Source organism: Myotis daubentonii, chromosome 8 (assembly GCF_963259705.1).
Source record: "Myotis daubentonii chromosome 8, mMyoDau2.1, whole genome shotgun sequence".
NCBI lineage: Eukaryota > Metazoa > Chordata > Mammalia > Chiroptera > Vespertilionidae > Myotis > Myotis daubentonii.
The window spans coordinates 17812999-17838453 of NC_081847.1; the positions used below are offsets into that span (position 1 = coordinate 17812999).

General features: G+C 49.5%; 1 protein-coding gene across 2 annotated transcripts in view; it reads right to left on the bottom strand.

Moving 5' to 3' along the window:
- Positions 1–25455, bottom strand: part of SLC24A3 (solute carrier family 24 member 3) — a 489682-nt gene that overhangs the window by 179927 nt on the left and 284300 nt on the right. For both annotated transcript variants that reach the window (XM_059705440.1, XM_059705441.1), the window contains one exon: positions 20647–20723. In XM_059705440.1, the coding sequence (XP_059561423.1) occupies positions 20647–20723 (77 nt within the window). The remainder of the gene's footprint in view (positions 1–20646; positions 20724–25455) is intronic.

The following is a 25455-nucleotide window of genomic DNA, read 5'->3' on the forward strand; positions in this document are numbered from 1 at the left end:
ATAACTGTGTCCCACAAATAGCGAATCAGTGAGTACTCTGCCATCCTCCTAGAGGAAATACGGGATTTGGTTCCTAGAAGCCTTGAGCAACAACAAATGATCTATACATAACCTTATTTTATGTATAGACACCTTACTTAACACTGTTGATTCATTAACACTGAGCTCCGAGCCAACAGCACTATAACTATGGCCTAAACGAAGCTTATCTAACACATGAATTTTCTCCGCAAGGCACATCACAGCCTTCATGGGCTTAAGAACACTAGACAGCACATTAGCATTATGCTTGGAGGCGCTTTTAAAGCGAGAAATCATCAACAGAAAGCACAAAAATGCACAAATGTTGCCACTAAGTGGACTGTGAAAAGGATGCTTGCTGACAGTCTCGGAGCTGAGGCAAGAAGGCAGAGCGCTGCCCGGCTGGACCTCAGCTGGGGACACGCGTGCGGAGTCACCACTTTGTGTGCGTATGTGAGCAGGAATTTTGATTTCTGGGTTACAACTACTTTTTTAGCAAGTAGGCAAATTTGCAAATATAAAATCTGTGAACAAAGAGGACCAAATACATATTATCTGTTGACTGATCTAGGCTAAAGAATCGTCTTTAGTTAGTCAGAGGGAATTACCAGGGGAGGGTCCAGGCTGCCAGTTGCTGGCTCCATTACTTGCCCAATTTTAGAGTTCATTCTTGAGGTTGCCATGCCTCCAACAGGTCTAAAGCAGCCCAGGGCCACCAACAGCAGAAGGCTGGATGGAGCAAGCACATGGTGGAGTTTCTTACTGACTAACCCCCATGCTGGCCTGTGATGGAAAAAAAAATCTGCATACTGGCGACCAAATCTCAATGTTCCCAACAGAACTCTGACATTTCCACAGGCCAAGAGATCCTGAGTAATGTGTCTAACAGGACATAGACCAAAGCTGAACCCCAAACCCCAAACAATCACCAGCCTGCCTATGGGGTGACTGCTGCTGCCTCCTGATCAATGATAATCACAGTAGTGCTGACATCCTACGTCTTCCTGGACAGACACTATGGAGATATCCAATCATCAAACTGTACCCACTTTTTGTCAGCATACAGTCCGGGCCTACTCCCTCTCCTGCCACCCCTCTTCAGAGTCATGCAGCCAAGGCAAACCTCCTCTTTCCAGAGACACTCCCAATGCTCCACTGGGCATGTCCTCCCTTGCTGCAGCAGGCTAAAGAATCGAACTCTGCTCTATGGATGATGGCAGGTATGGAGAAGTGGACCTCAGGTGCTTTTAGTCCTGTTCAGCCCCCTGCACTGCACCCACCCCCAGGCACCCCAAATAAACATGCAACCTTGATCCAAAACTCTTTTACTTTTTTATGCAAACAGAGCTTAAACAAAAACCTCAGCTTTGTTCTCCCAGGAAAATCACCTCTCTCAAGAACCTAGAAATTTGGAAGTCCCCTTGGCTTAGGATTCATGGGAGCTACACTTGTGAACTGCTTTGAACAGAATGTGGCAGATGCGATGCTGTGCCAGTGGTGAGCCTAGTGCAGCTTCCGACTGATCTCTGGGAACCCTGTCCAGCTGCCATGTAAAAAAATCCGGGTTAGCTTAATGGAGGATGACAGAGCATGTGGCTTTCATTGCCCCAGCTGATAGTCATCTGTCCAAAGCCAAACCGTCTAGCTGATGACAGCTAGCCACAGACACATGAGAAAACCCAGCTAAGACCAGAAGCACCACCCAGTTGAGCCCAGCCCAAACCACCAACCAATAGAACCAGGAGCTATATAAATGGCTGTTGGTTTAAGCTACTAAAATACAGGGTCATTTGTTATACAGCAAAAGCTAACTGATACAATACCAGCCCTTTGAGAGCGGAGCTGAAATCAGTTATGAGAGCTGCAGTTGGTTAGTCATTTTACCCAAAGTAGGATGCTTTGCAAGTGCCTGTAAAGTACTCTGTGAAAAAGAGAGTTCTGCGGTCAGTTTGGCAAACCCTGCCAATATACTTCCCATACGGAGAGGCATGGTCCATGCTAGCATATTCAAAGTTTGTGGGAAACCCTGAATTTAGACAATAACTTAGCATTTCTCAAACACTTAAAGAATCTTTATTTTTCACAAAATACCTGTGATGATCTTTCTTTCTGCAGCACCTCAGGAAACAGTTAGGGAAATGCTAGTCTAGATCAACAAATGAGCCATGGTTTCCACTCTGCAGACAACAGATCCATGGAGAGGCCTGACTTATTGTATGGGGGTCAGGTGTCTATGCTTAGATGGTGGAGGAATGGTCAAACACTCCTTGAATGTAAACAAGAGTCGCCACACTCTGAAATGGATTGGGGATCACTGCTCTTGGTTTCAGACTGTCTGGCTGCCTCATGGAATTGTATCTGTTGAGGTCATGAGACTGGCTGCAGGTGGAAGGGACACAAATGTCCCCTGTAAAGGGCTGAAATAAGACAAGTGCTGCCTCCAGAAGGTGGACGAGTGGCTTGGCAGTAACTGCCAAAATTCTGTATTTACAGGAAACTGGCACTTCGTAAATACCAAGTCGTGCTATTTGTGTAGCTGTTTCTCATCAATATATGTGGGAATTCTGTAATTATCATGAGTGCTATTCAGAGGCTTCCGGAATCTCAGAACAATGAGGGTAGCAGACAGAGCCAGAGGAGCCTGCAAACACCCACTGGCCCTGTGCAAACGCCAGTGTGGATGCTCAGACAAGAGTGAAGGGCCAGAGCATGGCCTAGGCCTGAGCCATGACCAGGGTCTACCCAGTGTCCCCTCTCCTTGGGGTGGTGAACGAAGGAGCAGTGCGGACAGACTTAGTCACTCAGGGATTGGATATGAAGCCTGTCCAAGAATGCCCAGTCCACCTTGGCATTGGACTTGAGGCTTGCTGACAGTGTCCTGAGAGCAGGCATGGCCACAGTTCCCATGACTATGGCTCCACAGCTGCCCTGGGTTCTCTGGCAGCTTATGGGAATTGGAAAGTAGCTTCTAGAGCTGGGTTGAGAATAAAACTGAGAAAACTGATCCAACAACATGCCCCCAGACCCTTCTGAAGTCAGCATTCAAGTCACTGTATGGGAATGGGCCTCCCTCCCTGTGCTCCCACTCTGGAGGCCATGGCCCCGGGTCCAACCCCAGCTCGGTCACTCACGAGCTGTGTGTCCAGGGCAAGTTGCTGAATTTCTCCATGTCTCAGTGTTCTCTGTGAAATGGGGGAAATAATACCTACATCACAGGGGACAAGTCATTTAACTGTCAGAGCTTTAATCATCCACGTTCACTTAGAAGTCTGCTTGCAACTTCCATTCCGGTGTAATGTTTCCCAGTTCGAGTCTTACACGCTGTCAGACTCCTGGGAAGAGAGAACCATGCTTATCTGTCCCTTCCTGTCTTGGTTCTGCATTTCTCATTCACACTGGTCTCAAGAAACTCCTCTTGGTTTGCTTGAGGCATTTATGCATGCATAGCTCTAAAAATGACATCAGCAACTTGTTCCCTTGGACTAGGTACTTCTCCAGGCCTAGGTTACTCACTTATATGAGGAGGGTTGCAGAGGTGGGGGATTTAAGGAGAGTCACAGCAGACTCCAGCCATTAGCCATTCTCCCTCCTTTCTCTTCATGACTTGGGAGCAAGACAAATGGGCAGCTGCACTTGTACATTATCTAGTCCCATAGGTCATGTTTCCCTTTCTCCCACTCTCCCGTACAAGCATCTTAGCAGGAGAGAAGAAATTCCCAACGACTTGGTTGATTGCATTCTTGAACTTCAGGGAAACCCTCTGATGTACTTGGACCACGTATGGGTCCATTTGTGGCTGAAAAATGAAATGAGAGCATCTGTGGCCTGTTAACCGGGTGGTGAGCTTACGGCAGGGGAGCCACAAACCTCGGGCGATCTCTCTGCTCAGCTCCCATCCTGATGCCTGTGAACTGTTGCAAATGCAGCACACGGAGCAGCTGAGCCGCTGCACACAAGCCCCCTCTGATCTTGCCCTTAGCCACTAACGTTATTGTTTTGTGGGCAGAGGCTTTTGTTTCTCCACAGGAGTCCCATCCTTATATGGAGCAGCTGCAGGCCTGTGTTCTGCCCACATGCTCATGTGAGCTGATCTGGTCCCAGGGCCAAGGAGACTTGCCTGTTCACCTGCAGCTCCAGCTCCCCAGGTGAGTTTTAAGTGTGCAATATCACGACTCCTGTGTGTGTCCAGGAACTCCAGGCTCCTGGAAGGGGCTGTGTCCTGGGGAACTGGACAATGTCTCGGATGCCCAGGGATAGAAGCTTGAAGCCTCCTAGAAGCCCTTTCATATTTTATGTACAAAATGTGGATCTTGGAGTCAGAGTGGGCCCTAAGAACATTTTTTTCCTCATTTAAAGGTAAGGAAGCCAAGATCCAAAGGAGCAAGTGACATACTCAAGGTCCTAGAGAACTGGAGCAGTGGTGGTTCTGGGACAGAAGGACCCGCCACCATTGAGCCATCCCGGAAATCAACAGCTTAAGATATGGACACCATCACCCAGCCACTCTTTCTCCTTTGGTGAATGGGTCTGGGGCCATAACCCCAAAGACAGAGAGAGGCCCTCAGCACTCGACTGATTTGGAGACATTCAAAGCATATGGCTGCCCTGTGGATGCCCAGCGCACATGATTTATTTGTATGTTGTTATTAGAAATATCACAATGGGATTTCTGCCATGTCTGACAGTGCTGGACACCCCTTCCCTTCCCTTTTCATGCCATGTCTCCATGTCAATACCATTGCAGAATCTAGGCGATAGGAATACATTCACAGAAGAGCTTTCCTTTCCTTCCCAACAGTACTTTTTTCTTTAAAGAGGGCCAGCTACTTTTACAAGAGATGGCACAATAAATCATCTCTTTCGTCACGCTGAACACTTCCTAGTTTAAACAGATTCCTCTCTAAGCTGACTTGTCTATTTACTATAGGATGAGAAACAAGAAGATTCACTTTTTACCATTTTTGGTATAGGAAAATCTGGTTCCTTTGCTAGCAGAACAAAGAGTGAAGCGAAGCCTCCAGTGGCAGGCTGTGAGCGAGTGTTCACACACAAGTGAGAATGGACAAGTGTGCAGCAAGCTGCACAAGACAGCAGTATCGAAGGTCAACACGTAATTAAAGTAAGGGTGTGTACCCAGGACCAAAGGTGGGATGTTCTTGAAATGTTTAAGGAACAGGAAGGGCAGGAAGGTCTGCAGAGCTGAAGGATAGGAGTGGGCAGCAGGCAGGGGAAGTAGGCAATGAGTTTGTCGAGGCAGGCAGAGCTAGAATACACTGTCCTGATCTCCACATATGATTTTAAAGGATTGCCTGCGCCACTACATGGAATATGGACCAGAGGGGGAGATCCTGATCCAGGGGAAGGATGATGGTGGCCTGGATAATGTTCATGCCAGCGGATGAAGAGAGAGATGGACTGGCCAGGACTTATTGATGGGTATGGTGGGAGGGGGAGAAATCAAGTTTGATTCCTGAGATTCCAGCCTGAGCAACTCAATGAATGGTGGCGATAATTGCTGAGATAATTAAGAGATAAATGGGTTTGCAGGGAAGAATGAAAGGTTGCTGTCTTAAAAACAAATAGCTCTTTTTCAAACTACAACTGATTCCTTGCCAACCCACCCTCTCTCTTCAGTGGAGTGCTGAGTTGCCAAAGGAGATATTTAGAACAAACACACATAAGCATATACGCACGGGCACGAACTCACACGCGAACACACACACACATACACACACACACCCTTTACTTATTCAGAATCACACTTTAAGTAGTTGTGCCTAATATATTAAAAATCATTCCTACTGTCTTTCAAACAAGGATTATATCCAAAGAAACTCAAAACACGAGTTTGAAAGAATATGTGTACCTCTATTTTCATTGCAGCGTTATTTACAATAGCCGAGATTTGGAAGCAGCCTAAGTGTATATAAGTATATAGATGAGTGGATAAAAAAGCTGTGGTACATTTACATAATGGAATACTACTCTGCTGTAAAAAGGAAGACAATTTTACCCCGTGGGACAACATACATGGACCTGGAGGTTATTAAACTAAGGGAAATAAGCCAGTCAGAGAAAGGCAGGTAGCATATGATCTCACTCATATGTGGAATTTAATGAATAAACTGAACAACCAAGCAAAATGGAAACAGACTCATAGATAGAGAGCAGGTAGACAGCTCTGCTGTTGGGGGGTAGGAGGGTGAAGAGAACAAGCAAAAAAAGAAAAAAGAGAGAACACATGGTCATGGACAACAGTGTGGTGATTGCAGGAGGAAGGGAAGTAGGTGGAGATGGGAGGGGGCATAGAGGGGATAAATGGTTATGGAAAAATAACAGAAAATAAAATAAAGGATTATAGCATTCATAGGCATGCATGTGTGTGTAACATGTGCATTCATGTATTGCATGTGCATATAAGCGTGGGGATAAAAGTATGCTCCAGGGCCTGCTCTCTACAGAGGAGTAACAGATCTTGCCTCAGCCAACTCTGTAAAATGAAAAAGGGATGCCAGCAAATGAATTTAGGCCTGTGTCCAGGAGAGAATGTTAAGGGTCCAGCACAAGCCAAAACTGCTGGTTCTGTCACAGCTTCAGATGCTGAAAAGTATGGTTACGGCCAAGGATACACGTCTGCCTCCATCCCTGCATCCACAGCACAGATGAAAAGGCAGTTCTAGCAAGTTCCAGAAAAGAAAAAATAGATGACCAGGCTTCCACCTTTCTGCATAAAACAAGAACCACCAGAGCGCTAATAAAATAGCTGACAAGGCAGATTCCATGATGACCTATAGGCCAGGATCAGGGAGTGCTCAGTAATCCAAGGATATATCACAAGAATTTGCAAAAGGCATACTAACCAAATGCCCAAGAATGAGGACCACAGTTGGATCTAATCTGCATACTTGCTCTGAGATTTCTAGGTGGAAGAGCATGTCACTAAGAAACCCATGTGCTCCCAGAATTCTTGGGAGAAATGCAAAGAGAGCCCAGGAAGCAAAACTCTCAAAGGAGCACCATAGGTAGTCAAGGACACATGCCCTGAGAGTAAAGATTTGGGTAAGTGGGCCCCATCTTGGGCGCCATCCTATAGCAAGTGGGAGGGTTGATGGTTGGCAGTTTAATCAAAATGTTCTATGAACCAGCTTCTTAGAAACTGGTTCCAAATTCCCCAATGAAATAGGTGTTGCAAATTGAAAGGGCAAGTGCACTTGGGGGGGTCCTTGGCATTCCTTAACATGAGAGAACAAGAGCACTGGCAATAAGAACAGCCCTGGAAAGCCTTCCAGAGCCTCTGCAGAGAGCAAGAAGCTCCTGGGATCTCGGGAAGAGAAAGGGGTCCTCGTGAAGTCCCGGAGTCTGGTACAAACAGGCCGGTGTCCTTTCCTGTCATTGGTCCTCAGGCCAAACGAGCTTAGGAAGCCAAAGGTACAGCCCCCACACCCACCTATGCCGATCTTTTACTAATCACATGTTTGGGTGCCTTTCGTATGTGAGCACTGCCTTTTGGTTGCTGAAATAATACCTCAGTAGATAGAGACCAACCCTCCGGAGAAATAATTCACCTTAATGGAGTCAGGGAACATTGTGATTGTTCTTGAAGATGTTCCTTTAGGTGCTACATCTTTGTGTAGATTTTGGAAAGGCCTCTGAGTCCTTGTGAAACAGACTCGTCTCTTCAGGGGTAGGTATCTGCTGCCACTGGATCTTTGCAAAGCCCAAGCTACCTGGGAAGCACCGACATGGTGGAGAGCCAAGGTATGTAACTAAAGCAGGTGGCCTCTGCGCTCTTGCTTTAACTTGCTCTGTCTGCCTTGTGCACGGGGGTGGGGGTGAGGGCAGGGGGAGGAGTATCCTGAGTATGTAATTCAGGACCCTTCTCTCAATGACGGTCCATCCCCAATAGGTCATCTTGTTATGCTCAGGACTGAGGGAACCCCTGGAGCCCTATGAAAACACTGTCATTTTCATTGCTCACCTCTTTCATTTTTAACTCTTCCCAGCTGATACTGAGTATATGCTCAAAAGATAAGCTATTAAGTGCACTTCACTCATTCATTTACTCACACACTACACCAGTGGTTCTCAACCTTCTGGCCCTTTAAATACAGTTCCTCCTGTTGTGACCCAACCATAACATTATTTTTGTTGCTACTTCATAACTGTAATGTTGCTACTGTTATGAATTGTAATGTAAAAGTCTGATATGCAGGATGGTCTTAGGCGACCCCTGTGAAAGGGTCGTTCAACCGCCAAAGGGGTCGCGACCCACAGGTTGAGAACCGCTGCACTACATCTTCAAGAAGCAAATCCTGCATGCAAGGTGCCGTGCAGCCTGTGACAGGAACATAAAGATGACCAAAACATGGTCCCAGCTCACCAATACTAATCTGGGGAGAGGGAAGACGTGTGCTACAACTGAGGGCAGCTTGCATGAAGTTCCTTGGGAGATGAACAAGAAGGTGGGAGTTTAGAGGAGGGGAATATCTAAGCGAGTGTAAAGAACTACTTCTCCTTATGGGAAGTCATGGAAAGCTTCAAGGAGGACAGGCATCAAGCTGGAGCTTGCAGGAGGCCAAAGGTGAGGGGGACCTGGCCAGGAACTGGGGTCAGGAAGGCCCTGACATTTATTGGTGGGTGGAGAATAATCTGTTTTTGCTAGTCTATAATATATGGGTATACAGAAGAAGAGAAAAAAAGAGCCTGAAAAAATGGTTAGCACATGGATGGTGGGGACGCCGAAATGCCAATAATGACAATGACTAACAGTTACTGAGCACGTCCTGAGTGCCAGGCTGTGCTCTATGCACTTGGTAGGACTGATTTCTCTGACCCCCACATGGAGAGCTCGCGGAAGCACATCCTGTCATTATCCTCACGTTACAGGAAAACGAAGGCACAGAGAAGCAAGTGACTGCTCCAAGGCAATGTTCCTAAAGACAGGTGAGGCTGGCATTCAAACCCAACAGTCTGACTAGGAACCCCCGCCCCCACCCCACCCATTGCTGAGGAAGACGTCTGAACAAGGCATCACCTGGACATTGCACTCAAGACGTTGATCTGGTGCTAGGAGGGCTTGCTTTGGACTGGAAGGGAACATGAGCTAGGAAGATCACCTTGATGGATGCTGGACAAAAGGTGCCCACAGACTGATGCAGAGTAGAAAAATGAAAATAACAGGAGTTAACATTGTCTGGTACCTATTATTTTCTAGGCACCGGACTGAGATAGTACATGCTTTATCGTATCCCACAATAAATTCCCTGTGAGGTAGGTGCTAGCCTCATCCCCAATACCCAGGTGGGGAAACAGAAGCCCAGAGTATTAGAGGCCACCTAGGCAGTAGGTGGCAATCAGGGCTTGCACCCTTGACCTTCACCCTAATCCTGAGAAATGGAAGAACTAATAGAACTTGTCAAGTCCAAAGTCGGATGCAGCACTGGAGGGAACACATTGAAGGAGACAAAGGTGTTGGGACAAGACAAGACCTTTGCTCTTCTCGCCTCACTGGGTCGGAAAGGAAATGTGAAGGGCTGGATAGGAAGAAAAGTCCTCTGGGGTGTGTGTGTGTGTGGGGGGGGCATGTGCACAGTTCTCCATGCTGGGGGTGGGAGCTGGGCAGCTGCAGACTCCCCGCAGTTCACTGGATGAGAGGATGCCATCTTTTTTCTACTCCCCACCCCGAGGCGGTTCAGACAGACTGTGGACTACAGGAGAGTTGGCCTCAGGAGCTCCCACGGGTGAACTCACCCGGGGGACACTGGTGGCATCTGAACCGCAAGCACACACACCACGCCTGTGTGTGGAAGGGGGAACTGGGAGAAGACGCAGGGGAAGTCGTCATCCAGGATCTCCAGGATGAGCTCAAGGGGTGGGCACAGGTGCAAGTCCGCTCCTATTTGGGGCAGCCCAGCTGGTATGTGTCGGGCAGGCACTGGCAGTGCCCACCCTCGTCCCTGGCACTCATGTTCCTGGCATGACAACCGGACAACTTCCATCTGTGGGCCGGAGGGCTTCGGAGCAGCTGGCCTCCATGGAAGCAGCCTTCTGCCTGTACTGACAGGAGGCGGGGCTACACGCTGCAGGTCCCTTGCACCTCCGCGGGGCTCCTCAGTGGAAGGTCATGTTCTCCACTATGTGCCGGTCCAGGGGGTGAGGCATCAGCTCAGCAGCCCTGAGCTCAGGGGTCACTGGCCTTACCACACAGCCATTATGGGCTGCCTTTCTTCCTCTGCCCTCCTCTGCAGGGTGCTTCCTGCGGCCATCCCCTAAAGCAGTGGTTCTCAACCTGTGGGTCGCGACCCCTTTGGCGGTCGAATGACCCTTTCACAGGGGTTGCCTAAGACCATCCTGTATATCAGATATTTACATTACGATTCACAACAGTAGCAACATTACAGTTATGAAGTAGCAACGAAAATAATTTTATGGTTGGGGGTCACAACATGAGGAACTGTTTTAAAGGGCCAGAGGTTGAGAACCACTGCCCTAAAGGAAGCGCCTGGCCTGGCTCCCTGTTTCAGGCCGGCTTCTGGGGGAGCCCCGTCTGAGACACCTGCCCCGGCCACAGGAGTTCTTCCGGTGCCGATCTGCAGGGAGGAAATGACTCCGTAGACTGTGGAACAGGCTGCAGAGCTGCATCCCTGGGTACAGAAGCTTCTGGGCTTTAAGGTCAGGTTTTTTGTTAAACTTAGAACTCCTATACCAGGTAGGAGGGATAATAAATAGAGGGGACACAAAGTTCCCTCTGGAGAGCATTTATTCTGACGTCTGGAACCATGATAAATAGCAGGTCTTGTATAAGGTTCTCCATAAAACAGAATCATCAGGAAACCGTTGAGCAAAACCACTGAGCACCACCATTTAAAATGCATGGCGTGTTTTCTGATAAATGAGAGCATTTAATTGACTATTTTATCCAGATTGATTTTTTGAATATTTGCTAAAGACCAGTTCTTTAAGCTAGGACATGTGATGAATCCAACTGGCATTACCTCATTGTTTACTTAGCTTTTAAACGTATACTCTTCAGAGAGAAAATGCTACAAAAGTATAAGTAGTTCATTCATAGCTATTGTATACAAACTGTGGCTGTTGGCAGTGTCATCTCAGAGGAACACAAAGTTTATCTTCTATAAACAAAATGAATTAAAAAAAATACACAGAGTAGGGATGGGTGGACCAAGAAACAAATTAGATAAATAAGATGGAGAGGGACACACAGCACCCTGCAGGTGGCTGGTCTCCAAGAGAATACGTTTATTATCTAAACAATGTGTATACTCTCTCCCATCACCATCTGGGGCTCCTCATAAGATCAGAAAACTGTCTGCTCCAAAGCCCATGTCCCTGGCTTCCTTGCGTATGGCATTGGGGTCAAGGCATGAGGACACAGAGACTATAGGTGAACTCAGTCACACCTTGGTCTGGGGATGTCTAGAAGGAACGGGAGACTCAGAATCTTGCATCTCCTTAGCCTCATGGGTTCTAGAGAGACCAAATGGGCATAATAATAATGGTAGGTGATATGCATTTGGTGTCTCAGGAGAAAACTGGATACCAAGATTCCAGTGCAAGTCCTTTCACTGGGCAGGAAGACCCCAGAAAACAGCAGGAGACGGCAGGGAAATGAGTTGGAGAAGATCAGACAGCTAATCAAGATGCTTTCAAACAAGGTACTGGGTTGGCACCTTCAACTTACCCTGCTCACGCAACTCTGGGAGATAGGGTGGAACACGTGTTTCATTTAGCCCAACTGAGGCACCAGGGAACTGAAGTATTTATCCACCACCTCCTCTCTGAGGGCTACTTCTGGGTTGTCCTGCATTCTAGGGACCAGGAGAAGTCAAGTAACAGGGGCTGGATATTGGGAGTCAGGCAGGAGTCAGGCAGGCCCATACAAGTTGCAAGAACTAAGGGGTACAGGTGGGGTGTTATCTACGCAGTGCCAGACACGTTGCTAAGAGCTTGGAACATCTGTCTTTACATGTTCCTCAAAGCAACCTGATGAAGTGGGTGCAACCTGACGAAGTGGGTATGTATCTCCAGGGACATGTGAGGAAACAAGCTCAGTAAGGCCAAGCAACTTGCCCGTGGCTATGTAGCTAATAAGTGGAAAAACCAGGGCTGAAACTCAGATGGGTCTTGTTCCAGTGCAGGCTCTAAGGCAGTGATGGCAAACCTATGACACGCGTGTCAGAGGTGACACGCGAACTCATTTTTTTGGTTGATTTTTCTTTCTTAAATGGCATATAAATATATAAAATAAATATCAAAAATATACACCTTTGTTTTACTATGGTTGCAAATATCAAAAAATTTCTATATGTGACACGGCAACAGAGTTAAGTTAGGGTTTTTCAAAATGCTGACACGCCGAGCTCAAAAGGTTTGCCATCACTGCTCTAAGGCAAGCATGTCAAACTCGCGGCCCACAAGGAATATTTTTGTGGCCCAGCCAATATAACGGTATGTAAGAAATGTTTTAATAAAAATTTCATAACTTAATTCTTACAATATCCTGTTATACATAATCTATATCTATATCTATCTATCTATCTATCTATCTATCTATCTATCATCTATATGCCTAATATGCAAATTGTTTGACCGGGAGACAGGGAGTTCGATTGCTCGCTATGACATGTGCTGACCACCAGGGGGTGGCGCAGAATGAAGGGAGGCCCCGGCGGGCAGCAGGAAGTCCCAATTGGCCCTGATTGCCAGCCAGGCCTAGGGACCCTACCCGTTCACAAATTTTGTGCACCAGGTCTCTAGTTATTAATAATGAACTACAATGTTTGCTAATGACTGATTATTATAATCGTGTTGCACACAGGTGCACCATTTCTCTCCAATAATACTAGCAGCGAATATTTTAGCAGTCCATTGCCATGTCATTCATCTTAAACTGACTTGTTTTTTGTGTGCAAAAGGAAATATTTCGCTTTCAGAGAACAAAAAAAATAGATTTATTTGTGTTACACTTATTAATTTGTGCAGTTATGCAGTGTCTGGTAAGTTAATGTTCAAGAAAAAATATTAATTTTTATTAAAATGTCCTATTATTTTATGTTAATGATTACTCATTTATTTCAGCCCTTTGTATTCAGCATGTCTCTACCGAAATAAACCTACGGTTCTATGAAAATTGAAGCTATTTTATTTTTTTTGCGGCCCACATAAACTTAAACCTTATTTGGCCCATGTTAGCCTTTGAGTTTGACATGCTTGCTCTAAGGGATCACACTTTATCTCCAGCTCGGGGGTCCTGGGGAGTCCATCCACAGCAAGCCTGGGTGCAGTGCAGGGGCCTCATGGCCAGGCCGGGGCCTTCGGAAAGAAGTCTCGGGAGCAAAGAGGGGCGGGAGTAACTAAGATCTATCGAAATAGAACAATTTACTCTCTCTGTGTTAATCCTCTCTGCACACCGGTTTTAGCTTTGTGTTGACACTGACAAATTAAGGACATGCTCAGCACTTTTCCAAGAGTAAACAGCAAATTCCACAAGCTCTTCTAATCATTTTTCTCTTCCAGGGTGAAATCCCTTAACTAAACACTAAACAAGTCTGCCCAGCAAGTGAGTTGTTGCTGAAACCTTGCTGACCAGATCACGCAGGTCTCCTTAAAACTCCAAATGCTTGCAGCAGCCCCTCGCCCAGAGCCCTGGGCGTGGCAGAAATGCCAGCTGCAGAGAGGCCTTGTGACCCCTGTCCTGTAGCTCACAGGACTGGCTGTTACCCAATGGACCTGACGCTGCTCCCCAGACAGGAGGAGTTTGGGGATGGGTTAAGCAAAAGTGAGCTGCCCGTACAGGGGTGTGGGGTGGGGAGAAGATGAAGACTAAAAAAATCCAGCATTTACCGAGCACCTACTATGTGCTCCCACTTTACAGACATGGAAATTGAGGTTGGGAGCAGTCCTGTGACTCGCTCCACAGCACGGGAGCTGGTTAGGGACATACATTTCCTCACTCCGAGGCGTCCTTTCTCCTCACAGCACATCCCACAGTGGTGGCCCCAAGGTGCCTTCCCTGCCTCCTTTGCTAGTGACCTTTTCCCTGGCCATCTCTGCTTCTTGATTTCAAGTTAAGAACATAATCAAAGGGAGGGAAGATGGGGCGAAGTTAGAACTCATCACTATGCTTTCTAGGGCACATGTGGCTAATTACATTTATATTAACATGAAATGAAATTAAAAATCAGTTCCTCAGTCACACTAACCACATTTCAAATATTCAGTGGCCATGGGTGGCCAGCAGCTACCACACTGGAGAGTGCAGACAGAGAACCTTTCATCAGCACAGAAAGTTCCATTAGTGCTGGGCCATAGAAGTAGAGTCTCAAAGTCCAGAAAGACCAAGGACAGCCCCTGGAGAGACAAACACAACCCCTGGGGCTGAGGTGGCCGGCGAGCTTTGATATGCAAAGCTGCCTCTCCCAGGGCTGGGGAGGGGGGCTGGGTGAAGCTGGAAGGAGTCTCCTCCACCTCCTGCTTGTACCCTGGCCCTTCTGCCCCTAAGAACCAGCTATTGCATTAAGTAGTTTATTCTCTGGCTCTTAACAAAAGCAATCTGGACCCCAGGGAAGGGAGCCTGCCCAGAACAACCATTCCTCCAGATATTTAAATTAGACAGCAGAGATAACTGAGAGGCTCAGGCCCCAAGGAAACGGATTCCTTGGTGAGGCCCTTCCAGAGAGCCTTCTCCCCCAGGACTAAAGGGGAACTGGAAGGTCAGAGGAGTAAGGTAGCCTTTCCCTTCTGGGACGTGGGCTCTCCCCAGACCAGCTCCCTTCTCCAAGAACACATCCAAATTAGCGTTCACTGTCACGCAGGGTAGAGGGGTTAGTTTCGGGGTTGGGGTGGCGGAGCCCAGACTCCCCATCAGGAGTTCGGCCATCCCTGCACCTTCTGAAGGAAGCCCTGTCCTTCCATCACAACGACTGATTAGGACCTGACCCAGGGGAGGTCAACCCATAGGCCGGCTGGGGACGCACCTCCGGCAGGAAACCTATGAGCTGGGCCCATTAGACGCGTCTGGGGCTGTGAACTAAGAAACAGTGAACAGTACAGGTAGGGAGCGAGCACGCAGAGCAGGTGCACCGAGGATACTAGGCAGCATCAGGGCCTGCATGGGGCGCAGGTTGTGTGGAGATGGAGGGGGCGGGGGGAGTGGGTAGGGACGTCTAGGCCATCGAGGCACTATGCTTGGCTGGGAATACCGCCACAGAGAGGAAATAGGGAACGGACCTAGAAAACCCACAATCCCACGGGGAGGATGATATCTGAATAACCTCCTTCCTCCCCCTCACATCCCAATCACCTCTACTCGAGGGCCTTCCTCCAATGCCGACTGGTTTCCACTGCGGCTTTGGGGAGCAAGGGGGTCTTAGTGGAATCATGAAACAGGAATTAGCAAATTCTTGACTTTAAAATGCTGATCTGGGAATAAGAGAGAATTGGATGCAGGCTCACAGGGAATTTCCCCAATTTCCTGACCAGATTAAAAACTGGGCTGGAGGAGGAGGAGAGAAATGCGGACAGGAGCTGGAGGTTTTGGGGAGAGAAATGTGGACAGGAGCTGGAGGTTTGGGGGAGAGAAATGTGGACAGGAGCTGGAGATTTGGGGAGACCACCAACCTTGGGGTCCAGCCCTGGGCATCACCTATAGGGATGCCACAGGGATCAGCAGCTATGGTCCTGTTGCCATCCCTGGAGAACTTCCACATGCTGGAGCCCTGGTTTGATGGCCCAGCACAAGAATCCTGCCTGAACTCCCCAAATGGCCCACCCTGTGTGGAGCCCACCCCTTTTTAGTACCTGCGAGCCCCTAAAGTGGGCACTGTACACCGGGTGCGGCGAAGATGGAGTTGTGGACAAGGGAGTCCCCACCGCCGGACAGAGCAGGCCTCAGATCAGGTGGCCAGGCACCTCCCTATGGCCCACAAGAAACTTTTGCCACCCTGGGAAGCCTGACAGGGCCCGAGGGTGGCTGCCCTGACTGCTCCCCGGAGGAAGAAGAGCCTTCTGCACACACAGAGTCAATGCTGGAGTTTACTGTGGGCTCCTCAGAGCCTGTCTAGGTTTTAGAATATGAAGATGGACACCGGAAACTTTCTGGTTAATATTTCCTTCCTGGGTTGGTCCATGGATGGGTCCGAGTTGCTGAAGCAGTGGCTGGACCCTTCTTCCAAACAGACTCACTTAGCGGGACGTTGCCTTCAGAAGGACTGCACCTTCACTCGGTACCACCTCACACACAAGCACACAGAACCATCCTCCGACCGCAAGAGAGGGATCACATTAAACACCTGGAAAGAAGGCTGGAAGCTAGGAAGAGTCCTTTCCCAAAGCAGACAAGGCATTTATTTCTTCTGTGGAGGTTGATTTATTAAAAACAGACCCATTTTGAGGAAGAATTTCAAACACTGATTATTGAAAGCTGCTTTTACTGGAAGAGAAAGTGTATAAATTGGCTTATAATCTCAATGATTCAGCTATGGACATGCGGGATAATTAGCGAAATTTCACAAAATTCTTAGAAATCACAAACAAACCATGGTCCTAGAAAATTATCCACAGGCTTCTTCCTCTCTTTGGGGTCAGCTCCCCGAGTTTACGGGGTGCGGATTTCCTCAGAAACAGGAAACACTGCGTTTAGTGTCTCAACATTATAACAGATCGGCTATCAATCAAGCCCAAAGACTAGTGTGTTTCCTTGGGGCTATTCATTGTGGACAGTTACACAGATGATGAACTACCCACTCTAGTCGGGAGCCCATGTGTAAAGAATAGTCAGAAGGAATAGAAATCTTTCTTTAGTGCAATTCCAGGACTTAGGGCTTCTGAAATTGATAACATCAGAAAGATTCAAGGAAAAATTAAATCTACGGTGTTTGAAAAGTTTAACCAGAAATGGGTGATTTCTACAAATCATACACAAAGGAAGGAAGTACTTGTATGGAAAAGAGAAAGAAAAAAAGAGGCAGGCTTGGCTTTTTAAGATTGTTCTGGGGGGAGAGGGGGCGTCCAAAGGCCCATGCACGCCTGAGGTTGAAGGCCACGGCTTTATGGGGCCTCACAGGAACAGCTCACTCACGGGGCCCAGGTGGAAAGGGGAAGGATGAGCATGGGTACCAATGCTCAGGTTTCAGAGTACGATTTGAAAGGACTCTGCTCTCTGCTTGAGATCTAAAAGGACAGAAGTTAATCCCATGAAAGAACAGCCTGCGGCCCTCTCTGAGGCAGCCCAGGGTGACAGAATACACCTCTGAGACCCTCCCTCCCCTGGAGGAGGCAGACATAGCTCTTCAGGGGCCTAGAGACGCTGGATGATGCTCAGTCCCCTTCTCCCCTTCTCATCCCCCTCCCAGATCTGGGGTCTTCCTCAGGGAGCCCTGCCCTCTCTCTGTGGCCACCCTGAGCATCTCTCTGTGGCCGGGCCTAGGTCTTTCTCACCTGATGGAGGGCTGGTCACTCAGGTCCCCTCTGGCTATGGCTGACCCTGCTTCCTGAGCAAGGAGGGGTGGCGAGATCCAGAATCTGTTTCCTGCCACGTCTAACTCAGCAACTGAGCCACCTTGTGATGCCTTCAGGTGAGGCCCAGCCTCCCCGAAACCTCTCTACCCCTCTCTAGGTCCTTGGTTCCTGCTTACTCCAAGTGCCAGGGACTCCCCAGTCTCCATATCCTTCATCACAGGTGTCCTGCTCCTGCCTGGAACCCCTTTGCTCCTGTCATTGTTGGAAAATGCCTACCCAGTCTTCAAGTTCAATGCAATTGCCTCCCAACAGGGGACTTGCCTTCTCTGCATTCCCATATCACACGGCACAGACGATGCATGGCCAGCACCTAGCTCGGGGCTGGCGTGTCCATTAGTGGGTCCCCCCAGGGCAATGGGGTGAGGTTGCCCTGCGGGTGAGGCTGCCTCTCGGGCCTCTAGAAGGGACCAGCCCAGTGCTCCCACGTTGCAGGGGCTCAGGAAGGCCCTCTGATGGCTGAGTGCAGGAAATCTGTTCTCAGCTCCCGCTCTGTCTCACGCATTCATCTGTTCCTACAGGTTAGTCCTGGCAGCGGGTCTGCTCACATCCACAGGTGCATGTAACGATTCCTGAGCACGCCAAATGCGCTGGGCACCGTGGTGGGTGAAGGGGGTGAAAAGTGTCACTCAGCCCTGCACTAAACTGGGCAGCGTTTGTTGGTCAAGGCACCGGGCACTGTACAAAGGGGCTTCCCTGGTGAGGCTCATGTCCTACTGGGGGAACTTAATGCTCTTGCGGAAAGCATGAGGCAAGATTTGGTCCTTGACCTTGGGGCGGGTACCGGCAGGCCCACTGTAACCTGTGCCCCTGCCACAGAGAGGAGGTGCCCTCCTCCTGGTCTGAGCCTGGCTCCTCCCTGCACCATGGGCATGCCTGTGGATGCCCCGGGCAGCAGGTTCAAGCTTCTCCACCTGGTCTCTTCACTCTCAGAGGTGGGTCATGGAGGAGGCCTACCCAGGCCAACCTATTTGGGTGGAGAATTCTGAAGTTCTATGTGCCTGGAGCATGGTCCCAAAGGAGTGGATGCTGCCTTTGGCCCTTAGACTCCTTGCCCTGCAGTTTCTTCAATGCAGGGCCCAGGGCAGGGGCTAAGTGCAGTATTAGATACCAATGATGACAAAGTGCTAAGCTGCAGGTTTCTGCCCACTCTCTAGGGAAGTGTCTAAGGGGGAATTAGGATTAGGGTTAGGGTTTTTGTATACTTGGCCTTCATGCCACCCTGGGAATGCGCGGTCACAGGCAGATGAGACTTCAGGCATCTTTGCGTCATGAAAAGCAAGGCAAACACACCGTCCTCTGCCTTGGGCTGGCATCAGAGGGGGCTCGGGGTAGTGGGAGGAAGGGCCCTGCCAGCTGCAGGCGGCAACGTGGCCCGGGAGGAGGGAGCTCGCACTGTTTGTGCCCAGAGTAGCAACCTCATCTCTCAGATGTCTCATCTCTCAGATGTCGGGGCACAGGGTGCTGACGGCTCCCAGGGAATTCTGGACCAGCTCAGTGCCTGGGTCTCCTCAGCCTTTCGACAGGGAGCCTCCCTGGTGCCGAGGGCGGCAGCTGGCATCCGTATTAGTCGCTCTGTGTATGGGCTCTCCTAACGGGCAGGCGGACTGCAGAGCGCCAACTTTATCACTTGGTATTTTTAGAGATTATCTTTGCTTAAAAGGGACTTCTCATGCCTTTTTTTTCCCCAGGGGAGGTGGTTCTGGGGGGTTGAGGTGAGTGAGAAAAGACTTGAAGAATTGATGGCTTTCACCATGAGGGGGTCAGGCTTCGGGCAGCCTAGGGGCCCAGAGAGGTTAGATATCCTGTCAGAAGCCACATGCAAAGTGAGAACAGCAGAGCTGGCTCCAAGCCCGTGATTGGTCAAACTCCAGAGTCCAGGTGTGCACTGAAAAGTGAGGTCTCTGTCCCCTCCCCTTGAGTCATAGATGCCTGTGACTTAGGGGCCTGGGCATTACAGGCCGTGAGGTTCCCTCCGTGTTCAGTGTAAGCCCCTCTCCCAGAGCCCCCCCATGAAGCCACGCTGGAGCGGCCACAGGGAGGTGCTCTGGTCAACAGTCCCAGCCTAGCTAGTGCTCAGCCTGGACCCCAGGCATGAGCGTGGACAGCCCTTTTGGGGTTGGGGGGTCCTCCAGCAGCAGTGGCCCCAGCCCCAGCCGTGGGTGTCAACACCGCCATCACATCGACTCACCCAGGCCCGGACCCTGTGTACAGCATTCCCTCTGGGCCCTTTCTTAACGACTGGCCCACAGAACCCAGAAGCAACGTAAAGTGGTTATTGGGTACATCACGGAATTTGAAGAATTTTTTTCACAGCAATAAATAACCAGATGATAGCATCCCGGGGGAGGGTGGGTGCCCTGGAGATGAAAGCGCACAGTGCCGCACCTCGTTCAGAACCCGGCCGGTCCTTCGGCTTCTCCGCCGCTCCTCAGACATATCTCCACACACCCCCTCTCCAAACTCTCCCACGGGGTCCAGGGAAATCACAGGCCTCCAGCCCACTGGGTTTGCAGAGGACGTGCTAGGGCAGTGGTGATGTTCAGAGCCAGAACAAACTTTATTGAGCACCTACTACATGCCAGGCACTGTATCAGTTGCCATTATACTTAATCCACTGACTTAACAAATACTCTGCCCCTGCCACATACCGGGAACAGGTGGGGAAACTAAGTAGCAGACAAAACCGAGTCCCAGTTCTCCTGAGGCTTACATGTCAGTGAGGTTGACAATAAGCAAATAATCATATAACAATAGAAAGGCTGGTTAGGAAAGGGCTCCCCAAGGGGGTGACATTTGAGCAGAGAGAGCAAGCATAGTTAAGGAGTGTGGAGTAGGTCTGTTTGGCCTTGGAGTCCACACTTTGGGTGGGATATCAAGAACAGAATGCACACAGATGCCTGCCAGCTTATGAACCCATGGCCTTTTAAAGAGGGTACACTGAGAGATTGCCCCCACAAGGCTCCGAGGACCCCCCGCCAGGTGTGTGAACAGGAGGGAGGGGCGATGCCGCCGGTGCGGGCACCACTGCCCACCCCCCAGCCAGGCCTCCCCTGGGACCCTCCAGCCGAGCCACGAGAAGGTACTTACACAGAGCACATGGAGAACCACTGCTCCCTGTCTCCGTTTCTCGTTGGTGAAGATGTCCCTGGGGAACTCATGCAGGGCTGAAGAAAAGAGAGAGAAAACCAGCTCAGTACAGGTGACAGCATTGTCTGTGCTGGGGGTCGGGACAGTCTGCCAGTCCTCATGTTCAGAGGGGGTCCATGAACTTGGATGAGAAAAAATGATATCTTTCTATTCACAGACCTCGAACTGGAAATTAGTGTTTCCTGCAGATCAGAAGGTAGGCAACCAACTACAGTTGTGTTAAAGCACCCGGGACTCTGCCCCAAAAGACGTTTTCATGATCCATTCGGCATACCACGCATTCACTCAGCACTGCGACAGCAGGGTGGTGTCAAGGTCGCTACTTAACGTGTCAGTGAGAAAATACATGAACTACTATCCAGCCTGCACTGGCCAAGTCCAGTGAGCTCCTGGGATCAGAGCAGGGCCTGGACAGAGCCGCAGATGCCTCAGGAAACCCTCCACGTGTCTGGCGTGGCGATGCCCAGTGTCCACTACAGCCTGTGTCCCCCACCCCTGTCATCTTCCAAGCCTCGCTTGTGTAGGAACTGGGAGAGAGGAGGTGCAGGGTGCCTTAATGAGTAGGAACGAGAGACCATAACTTGCTCATGCATAACTGGCATCCGCACATGGCAGTGGGCGTGGGGTGGAGGGGGCAGAAGGGAGACCCTGGGCCAAGCTTAAAGGCCTGGATAAACTGCTATTGGGATTTGCATTCCGAACCCAGCATGGCAGGGCCTGGATATTAAGATTTCCACCCTAGTTAGCGACATTGTAATGCGTTGTTATATTAAGCATGGTGGCTCATTAAGAGAATGTAGGAGCCCTCAGTGGAGACCCGCTGGGCAGTGGCTTCATTGGGGGAGGCCCCTAATGCTTATTTCTGACCTCATCAGCCCCTGTTTAGGCACTATCCACACAGCCTAATGCACATATTGCTGTTTCACGAAGTGCTGCTTTGCTGAGATTCCAAAGCAGTTGGAATGATTGTATTTAACCCTCCTAAGGAAGGGGTCAGCCTGGGGTCGAGGAAAGGCTCCTCAGTTGGGCATCTGGAGATGCGGGGCTCGATGCCAGCACTCCCACGGCTGGCCTTTGGTGGCGTGTATTTTCCTCTCTTAGCCTCAGTTTGCCTATTGGCCATCTGACAAATGGCCCGAAGCTCCTCCTTACTACTCCCAGGAACACAGAGAGCAGTTAGTGCACGCAGCAGACACCTTTACCAGGTATCCGTGGGGTGAAAAATGCTGAAGAGAGCTGACCCTGGGCACTGACCGGGGTGGAGAATGTCAGCCTTGCCCAAGTTGCCCAATGGTTCAAGAACAGAGCTACCAGAGCACCGAGCTGCTTCCCCAGGACCCAGCAAGCTCCCCACCTGGCTGACTCAGACTCAAGCCACCACACATCTGGGAGATGGTGTTTTCAGAAGAACCGCAGCTGTGTAAGACAAGAGCATGTGGAGGAAGCTGGGTAGCTCACCGGACCGGAAGGCTCTGCCCAGCGCTTTCTGGCCTCAGTTTTCTCATCTTTAAAACAAGGTGGGGCTTCTAGTGCCTCCCACAGGCTGATGGGGTGCTGATGCCCCCCAGCTGCCCTCCACTTGGGTATGCTTCCTCATACCCAAGCCCACACAAACCAGCGGCATTTCTTAGTCAAGGGGTGAGAGCTAGGATGCTCGTCCATCTTTGAGAAGGTAATAATTGCTTTGAGTTGTTGACTGGGTTCTGCATAAGGGCCCAGGTGGGGAATCAAGCCAGGGTCAGACCCCACCTACACCTCTCCCAGGCTATTCTTCCCCCTCTCCGAACCCACTTCCTTCATCCGCAGGATAGGTGTGTGGATGCCATCCTTGCTGGGGAGGGTGCAGACAGTGTATGTGAAGCACCTCTAGCCACGCTTCCTGGGTTGTGTATCACCATTCCTCGTAATTATAACATAATGGGATGCTGGTCTGGCAGGGGGCCCAGGACACATTCCGTTCTCTCTTGGGGCTGAAGTCACCTATCACCAATTCCTGACTGCCTGGCACTGGCGCCTGTTTCTTCAGGACTGTGTTTAGTCCAAGGCAGCTGCATGATGCACATCCTCTAGGTCAGCGGTTCTCAACCTGTGGGTCGCGACCCCTTTGGGGGTCGAACGACCCTTTCACAGGGGTCGCCTAAGACCATCGGAAAACACATATATAATTACATATTGTTTTTGTGATTAATCACCATGCTTTAATTATGTTCAATTTGTAACAATGAAATTGGGGGTCACCACAACATGAGGAACTGTATTAAGGGGTCGCGGCATTAGGAAGGTTGAGAACCACTGTCCTAGGTGCTTCCCATGATCGGGCTTCTGGGACCACGTCTGGCTGAGGGTTCCCCTGAACACCTTCAAAATCCTCCAAGTCTCTTTCTACTGCTCTCTCTCTCTCTTTTTTTAATCCTTACCCAATGGGTGAGGATATTTTTTCCATTGATTTTTAGAGAGAGTGGAAGTGGGGAGAGAGGAGCGGGGGTGGGGGAGGAAACATTGATGTGTGAGAGAGATACATGGATTGGTTGCCTCTTGTATGCACCCTGACTAGAGGCGGGGATCGCACCTGCACTCAGGTACATGCCCTTGACTGGGAAGAACCTGAGACCCTCTCGTGCGCAGGCTGATGTTCTAACCATTGAGCACACCAGCCAGAACTCTTTCTTCTTTCTCCCACTCAGTTTTCCTTTCAGTACATCTCACTAGCCCCAGGGGGCCAGCAAAGGCAAGCAGTGCTGTTCCCATAGAAACCACTGAGCCCGAACCCAGTGCATTCCCCTTGCCAAGGCAACAGCAATCAGCGGCCCGCTCCTCTCTCCTGGCTGCTTTCCTGAGGCCTCGGTTTGATGAATCTAAATGGAGGTTTGCTGGAGATGAAGAGTGCTTTCTGCTTTCTTTGAAAAAAACACACACCTGCAGCAGGGACATTCATGGCATCTTTGGACAGACTAATTGCCTATTGATCAAATGAAGCAGCCAAGATGAAGATCAACACACGCTAACACCCAGCTCCTTTAGCACATCTGAGCAGAAGGAATATGAGCCAGGTAATCGCGGTGTGTTGTCTCATCCCAGAGGGCTTTCATACCAAAATATCTAGAGAGTTTGATTGACTGCCTCTTGGGAATTGCCCCAAGAATCTGGAGTCCTGACCCTGCCCAGCTCGTCCCCTGCAGCGATGGGGTGACTTCACAGTTCTGCTTTAGACACGTTCATCTGTCCTGTGCTCCCCCATAAAGCCTGCTGCTCCTTCTGCCCCTCACATGAACATTGGGGAAACCTTGCCAGTGGGTGTAGTGCTAGCCTCCCACAGAGCCTTCCTCACTCCTATGGTGGCCCTCCTGTACTGCGTGAGCACTCGACACAGGATATTCCAACCAAACTGCAGCCATTTGCCTATTGTACCTTTGACTCAACTGGACTGACAGTTCCCTGAGGACAGGAGCTCTGCCATTTCTCTGCCCATGGCCTGTGCCCACCAGGCCAGGGTTGATGAAAGAGAAAGTGAACACAAGTGTGAATGTACTCAGCGGTTCTTTCTCCCAAGAAATGGTTTTTGTATAAACACAGAATTATTTATTGGCTGAGAAATGACACTCCAGTAATCTCCCCAACAACTGGATTCCAACTTGGGTGGCCATGCAGGCAGTTCACAAATACCCCATTCTCCTTGTTCCAGAGACCCGGAAGGAGTGTGCCCGTGGCTGCCCTTCAAGGCTAGGTGGGGCCCAGCAACTTGCTCTGATTAATAGAAGGTGAGTAAAACAACATGTCATATTTCTGGACAGGCTTGCATTTTCTTGTCTAAGCATTCAAAGAAACATATGTTGGAGTGAATCTCCCATCTGCCTGGATCCCTGAGTGACTGATATCAGAAGCTCACACCCCTAATACGTACATTTTGTACATGTAGCATAAGTAAGACAGAACATTTTTATTCTTCTTCTTGCCACTGTGATTTGGGGGCTGTTTGTTACCCAGCATATCCAAGCCCACCCTGAGTAATGCAATAACTATTGTAGTCCCTGGCCCTGCAGCAGCATTTTGTACATGAGGCCTTGCCTCCAGCAATTTTGGTTTCTTCTGTCTTCTCCACTAGACCGGTGGTTAGGGTTGGAGAAAATGTATTCCCCTCTGTGTCCTCAATGCCTGTTTAAGTGGCCAGCATGGAGCAGTCACTTAATGAGTGTTTGTTGATCAGATGTATGCATCTGTCGTGACTGAAGACCCTGAACAGAATCATCCACAAAAGAATCTGTGTGAAAATGGATATAGGCACAACTTCATTTTTTAAATATTTAGTCCCTGGAAACATTTCAGAGACAATTCAGTGCCCTCCTCTTAGGCTCAGTGAGGTTCAGAAAGCCATAGGAATGCTAGAGGGAGACTGTCTGGCAGTGGGAGGGTGCAGGGTGCCCGGGGGAACTGCTGCCTGCCAGGAGGTTGTCTCATTTTAAGGACTGTGTTTTCACACTGGAAAACGTATTACCAAATCAATCACATGCAAAAAAAAAAAAAATGCACACTTGTTCAGCTCTTACCATGTGCTGGGCACCATACTTAGCTCTAGTTCCAGAAAGAACCAGGGTACACAGTCCTGATCACTGAGGAGTTACAAGTTGAGTGGGTGAAAGGTTCGGCTGGAGGCAAGGGAAGCCTCAACGCTCTTTGAGATCATCCCAATAATTTTAAGTTTCCTGAATTTAAGGATGGAACTCATCTTTGTCAAGTATTGTAAATATATAT